This window comes from Benincasa hispida, chromosome 12 (genome assembly GCF_027475165.1).
Source record: "Benincasa hispida cultivar pf3 chromosome 12, pf3_genome.v1.1, whole genome shotgun sequence".
In the NCBI taxonomy this organism is placed as follows: domain Eukaryota; kingdom Viridiplantae; phylum Streptophyta; class Magnoliopsida; order Cucurbitales; family Cucurbitaceae; genus Benincasa; species Benincasa hispida.
In genome coordinates, this window is record NC_143489.1 from 52,746,811 (window position 1) to 52,753,933 (window position 7,123).

The 7,123-nt window shown below is 33.5% G+C and overlaps 1 protein-coding gene across 1 annotated transcript; it reads left to right on the forward strand.

The window, feature by feature from the left end:
- The first annotated feature begins 2,854 nt into the window (after positions 1 to 2,854).
- AP4.3A (protein kinase family protein) lies at positions 2,855 to 5,797 on the forward strand. Its single transcript, XM_039019923.2, has one exon. It carries the CDS (start codon positions 3,096 to 3,098, stop codon positions 5,574 to 5,576), a length of 2,481 nt encoding a protein of 826 aa, XP_038875851.1. The 5' UTR covers positions 2,855 to 3,095; the 3' UTR covers positions 5,577 to 5,797.
- Positions 5,798 to 7,123: the final 1,326 nt, after the last annotated feature.

The window sequence follows — 7,123 nt, forward strand, 5'->3', positions numbered from 1 at the left end:
AATTTATTTCTTCTCACAATATATGTTAAAATCAATTTCATGATCAATTTTTACACATCAACTGTCACATCAATTTACATGAATAACATGTTGTCACATTGAGTTTCATAGTACTCAACTCAATCACTCGATACGATAAGTTGAAGTGCTAGTTTGTTTATATTCAATCAACACGACACTCTCTTAGGCTATTTTCTAATTGAGACTAATTATGCCATAAATCTATAAGTCTAAGTAATTACTCTAAATAGATTGTATAAGAGAATTTTTGTTTAGAAATACAAGAAAGAGTATTAGATTTAATTTTTCCATGATAGGATAGGACATGTAATAGACATTTCTTAGTACGAAGCTTCCATTTTATTTAAAAATGAAGATATAGAAATTAAATTCAGAAATTTCTTCTTTTTAGGACAACGCGGAGTATAGAATTTCTTAGACCTTGATTCCCTTCAATCCTTTTTCTTTCCCTCTTTGAATATTATTATTTTATAGTCAATAATTTTTTTAGTCTAAATTGTGCAATATGATACTTATAATTTTCTTTTAAATAAGATACATGTAATACTTATATTTAAATCAACGTCGTAATAGAACTTAAAATGCTTTTTTTTTTTTTTTTTTCTCAAAATGGAATTACGTGTATTGATATTATATTAGATGTTTATTCTAGTAAAATTTATACATTAATTAATGACAAAGAAATCATCATTATTGTTGGATGATATAATTCTTATATATAAAAAAAAGTTACTCTAAATAATTGTGAGGAAAAATTATACTTTTAGTATGTGAAATTTGATTTAGGTTGTATTTAGATACTCGAATTTTCAAACTCAACAATTTTACTCTTAAAATTTATTTTTTCATAACACATTTGGTCCCTTCATTGGATTTGATGTTAATTGTTAACGAAAAGATATTAATTTATGTCTTTATCAACTACACCATGTTTAGATAAATAAGTTTTGTCAGTTCGAAAAGAGAAATTTAATACTTCTTTTATTCATACTAGAAATTTAACTTCATAAACATTTTTTAGTGTTAGGGACTCTACATTATTTTTAAAAATGATTTAACATAGTAAACAATAAATGAAAGTAGTAGGAGAAATATACAATATTAATTGTAAATTTGTCCACCAACTTGACAATTTTAGAGTTATGACAAAAAGAAAAGTTTAAATAGATGTCATTTAGGTCTACATCCTTGCATATTCTAAATCTCAAGGGAACTTCCCTTGGAATTGGGGTTGATTTCGAACTTTGCCCGTAGAAATAATTACAAAAAACATTATTGAAATTTCTAAAATTTGAAAATGTATACGTTTTTTTGTTTAAGGGGGAAAAGAGGGTTTTTAAATGCCTTATTGGAAATTTGCAAAATATTTCTTACTACATCGGAACTTACAATCAGGAAAAAAAAAGGGCAAAAAACAGGGGGGAAAAAGGACACGTGGCAAAAACAGAATTAAAAGACGAAAATAATGTTTGTATATGGAACCCCAAAAACTGTGTAAACTAATAGATCATGCAAAACTTTTACTAAAAAAAATATGCAAAATTGAAAAAAAAAACCAAATAAAAAGTTGAAAATCCAATAATTAAAGTTTTATTTTGTAATCATTTGATTTTTTTTATTTTTATTTTTTAAAAATTAAGTCAATTTCATATACATTTCTTACAATCAATTGCATCTAATGGTTGAATTCTTAGCCAAATTTCAAAAATATATATTTTTTTAAAAGCTACTTTTTTTTAACTCTAAAAAATTGGCTTGATTTTTTAAACTATTGGTGAAAAGTAGATAAAAAATGAAGAAATTTGGGGTGAAAATGATGCCCATAGACTTAAGTTTTAAAAACAAAAAACAAAAGACAAAATGGTTACCAAACGTGAAACGAGACATAAAAGAATCAAATTTAATCAAACAAAAAACCAATAAAATATCTTTCAAACACATAATAATAATAATAAATAATCACTCAAATCATGAAACTTAATTAGAAACATTAACAAAATTTCAACCTAAACTAAGCTGATTTAGCATATATCCTTAGTAGAAAGGTCTTATATCTGAATTAGAGATGTCCAGTGTATGGAGATGGAAAAGGATATCCAGTTCCCTTCTCCTCCTTCAATCTACCTCTCTCCAAAATTTACCATTTCATTTTTGCAAAATTCAAGATGAAATTCTCCGCAAGTAATTTGTAGGGATCAAGTTCCCATAGAAAAAAATGCTTCATCATACTTTTTAATTTATTATTATTGTTATTTAGTAATTTTCATTTATTTTTAACCAAATAAATTCTTTAGTTTTTTCAAATGTTTATTTAAATAGAACAGAGTAGAAAATCTAGGGGAGACGAGAAATTTCTCCCCGCTCTCCTCCTCATTCTTTTATAATCATGAATTTACAGCGAATATGTCTCCCTTTATATCTTTATTCTCAATACTTCATATCCAAAATGTGAGTTCAGCTGAAAAGAAAATCATACAAAATTCTCATTCTCTTAAAAAAAAAAACCGTCGAAGCTAGAACATTTGCTTTCATTCTTTTAATGTACCTAAAGAATAAATAGACTTATGTTTTTGCTCATAAAGTTGATTGAAATTGACCATTAAGGAATGGGCTTTTTCTCCCAAGAAGCATGCCACACGTGTGAACCATCTGGAATAATGTAAAGTAAAGGTTACAGAAATTAGATTTTTTCAAAAAAAATTATTTATTTATTATTATTATTATTATTATTATTATTATTATTATTATTTTTGGTGAAGAAAAAGAAGAACATAATATAATCTTGACAAACAAGGTGGGTTCTAATTTGGCTACTCGATGATATTCAATTCAACCATGCAACCTAACTTCTTTGAATTATTATTATTATATATATATATATATTTTTTAATTTAATTTTAAAAAGAAAAAGAAAAAGAAAAAGAAAAAGAAAAAGAAAAAGAAAAAGAAGAGAAAACCAAAGCACTCGATCAAAATTAATACAAATATGCCAAAGTTCAAACCTTTCCCCCACAACTTCCCTTCATGTCCACACTGCCTCTTCTCCTTCTTCTTCTTCCTCCTCTAATCCAAATATGCAGCTGAACCGCCTCTGTTTTCTTCTACCAGCGGACTTCGATGAAGTCCAGCCACTTGATCGTGAAGATCACCTTCAAAAGCCCAACGACAACAAACAACAAAACGAACATAGTCGAGATTGTTGGTCTCAATTTCAAGCCTTTCTTAGAGATTCCCTCTTCAAACTCCACAACCTCAAATGGGTTAATTCTTGTTGCTACGGCGGACCCAGAAAGCCGCCGCCGTCTGATTTTCACGACACCGACGGGGTACAGCTTTCTGAGAAAGTCTGCGGCGACAACCCCAGAATCTTCAGTTTTGCAGAGCTCTATATTGGGACAAAAGGATTCAGTGAAGAGGAAATTCTCGGCAGTGGTGGATTTGGGAGGGTTTACAGAGCATATTTGCCTAGTGATGGAACTGTGGTGGCTGTGAAATGTTTGGCTGAAAAAGGGGAGAAGTTTGAGAAGACTTTTGTGGCGGAGCTGGTGGCGGTAGCCCATCTCCGACACCGGAATCTTGTCCGACTCCGTGGTTGGTGTGTTCATGAAGACCAATTGTTTCTTGTTTATGATTATATGCCCAACCGAAGCTTAGACAGAGCACTTTTCCGGCGGACAGAGAACGGCGGGACGAACCTGAGTTGGAAACAGAGAGTGAAGATTGTGAGTGGTCTAGCTGCTGCTCTGTTCTATCTTCATGAGCAATTAGAGACTCAAATCATTCATAGAGATGTTAAAACTAGCAACGTGATGCTTGATTCCAATTACAATGCTAGGCTTGGTGATTTTGGGTTGGCAAGGTGGTTGGAGCATGAACTTGAGTACCAAAACAGGGTACCTTCGATGGGTCACCACCAGTTCCGACTGGTGGAAACGACCAAAATTGGCGGCACAATTGGGTATCTCCCACCGGAGAGTTTTCAGAGAAGAAGCATTGCCACTGCAAAATCTGATGTTTTCAGCTTTGGTATTGTGGTTCTTGAGGTGGTTTCTGGTCGGCGGGCGGTGGACCTTACATGTCCTGATGATCAGATTGTGTTGCTTGATTGGATTCGAAAGCTCTCCGACGATGGTACACCGCTGCTTTCCGGTGATAACCGGCTGCCAGATGGCTCTTATAGTCTGATTGAAATGGAGCGTTTGATCCATTTGGGTCTCCTTTGTACACTCCAAAGCCCACAGTATAGACCAAGTATGAAATGGGTTGTGGAAGCACTTTCAGGTGGTATGATGGGGAATTTGCCAGCTCTTCCATCGTTTCAGTCTCATCCTCAGTACATTTCTCTGTCTTCCCCTACCAATGACAGCACTACCAGAAGCACTAGCAGTAGTAGAACCACAGCAACAAGATCAGACACAACAACAATCACAGTTAGTTCCTCAGGTTTCATTTCAGCCAGTGGAGAAACCATATATATGACTGCTGAGAATGGGAACAATTACACCAACTCTTCTGATAGGTTTCTTGACAGATCAAAAACTATTCAAATGATTGAAACCCCAAGAGTAATATCATTCAAGGAGATCATTTCAGCCACCAATAACTTCTCCGACTCGCAGCGGGTGGCGGAGCTCGATTTCGGAACTGCCTACCATGGCTTCCTTGACAGCAGCCACCACGTTCTAGTAAAGCGGCTTGGAATGAAGACTTGCCCTGCTTTGCGGGAAAGATTCTCAAATGAACTCCAAAACTTGGGCCGGCTTCGCCACAGAAACTTGATACAGCTTCGTGGGTGGTGCACAGAGCAAGGGGAGATGCTTGTGGTTTATGATTATTCAGCAGATCGTCTCTTGAGCCACCTGCTCTTCCACCATGACAATAGAGCCTTGCAATGGTGTCATAGATACAACATTATCAAATCTCTGGCTTCTGCAATTCTTTATCTTCATGAGGAATGGGATGAACAAGTCATCCACAGAAACATCACCTCATCGGCTGTCATTCTTGATCTTGATCTTAATCCAAGGCTGAGTTCTTTCGCTCTTGCAGAATTCCTAACAAGAAATGAGCACGGCAATCATCATGTAACCATAGATAAAAACAAATCAGTTCGTGGGATTTTCGGGTACATGTCACCAGAGTATTTAGACTCTGGGGATGCGGTGGCGACAGCTGATATATACAGCTTTGGTGTTGTGGTGCTAGAGGTGATTACCGGACAAATGGCGGTCGATTTTCGACGGCCAGAGGTATTGCTGGTGAGAAAAGTTCATGAATTCCACGCCCGGAAAAGACCTCTGGAAGAACTTATTGACATAAGGCTGAATGGAGAATACAACCACAAAGAACTGATGAGACTGTTGAGATTAGGAATCGCATGTACTCACTCAAGCCCAGATCTAAGACCAAAAATGAGGCAGATAGTTAAAATATTAGATGGAGATGACCAATGCTTCACTAAAGAAGAAAAAATGGAGAGCTTAGAAGGTTGGAAACAGAGAAATGCAACTTCTTTATCACTAGTTAAAAGGATTCAAGCTCTAGGAATTCAGTGAAAAACCAAAGTGACTCCAACAATCGAGGCACAAGATGAGTATTTCATTTTGATGGTTAAGAGTCTCTCTCTCTCATTCTGTAGGCTTCGTTCTTTCTCTTTCCCCTTTGATCTCTATACATAGTCTTTGTTAATATTGTGTAATATATATAACAGAGAAGTATGGCTTTCGGATGTTTAATTCTCGGTAACAAGATAGTAGTCACCTGTATTCTTGTTGGATTTCCACAGCCTTAGACCAATAGCATTTTTTCAATCTAATCTAATCATTGAAGTGCAATAAAAGGCAAAGAATATCCATAATTGATGGTAAATAATGGCAATTAATAAGATGTTCTTCCCTTTCAACTCACATGATTGCCACACAGGCATTTAATCAAACACGTGGAGTGCAAGATCCATAATGTCAAGAGTTTGGTCCTCTACATTGAAGTTCAAATCCCATTTTCTCGTTAACTTTCAGAAGAACCGAACAATACCCTCAAAACAATTCAAAACTAAACAGAATTCATTTGCAAAGTTCAATAGAGAATTGAGATGTTCTTACGTGTTCATATCAAAGCAGATGCTGAGAACCAAAATGTATGCAAATTGAGAGCATCCCAGATCAGAAATTTACTCAAAACTGCAAAAAAAAAAAAAAAAAAGTCAGAAAGTGGAAGTACAAGAAAAATTACCGTCGATGAATCTTCAACAGGGATTGACGGCTGGAAAGAGAGAGAATTAGGAAATCCTACAAAAAGGCTGACGTTTTGTAGATGCCATTTCAATTTCAACGATCAAAACCAAATCCAGCTGAATTCTACTTTCTGGGTTTTGATTTCTTCAAAAAAGTTGCTACCGAACTTGATGAAAAAAGGTGAATTTGGATGAATTGAACCGGAATCGATTTCATATCTTTGAGGATAAATTAGGTGTTTTGGCGGCAGTTATCATAACCATACCACCAATTATTCAAATTCAAATATCAATAAAGGAAAAAATAAGATAACTGAATTTAGTGATATTATTGGAGAAAGTTGCCACAATATTGACCGATAATTTTACACCGTTGGATGAAGAGGAATAGCAAAAATACTTGGATTAAAATTTGGATATTGTGCTTAGTCAGATTTTTGAATTCACGTCTAATAATTACCTATACTAAATGACAGACTGGTTTATTCTTGAACTTTGAAATTATTTTTTTAAAAATTTTTGGTAACATAAATTAATTCTAAATCTTTATGCTAACAAAAAAAAAAAAAAAAAATTATGTTTTTCATTACTTTTTATTACGTTGGTGAATTTATTCATGATTACATAGAAGATTAAAGATCAGTGTGATCATTTATTTTTTATCACATAAGAGCTTATTAAATATTTTTACGTGATAAATTTTTAGTGATTTGACACATGAATTTATATGAATCCTATTGTAATTAATGTTATATATATTTTTCAAGGTTTTAAAAATGGATAAGTATTTAAAAGTAGAGTTGTATTTTATATTATTTAATTTTTTTTAAAAAAAAATCAGTTTAAAATGTATTTTACCCCATCATTGAC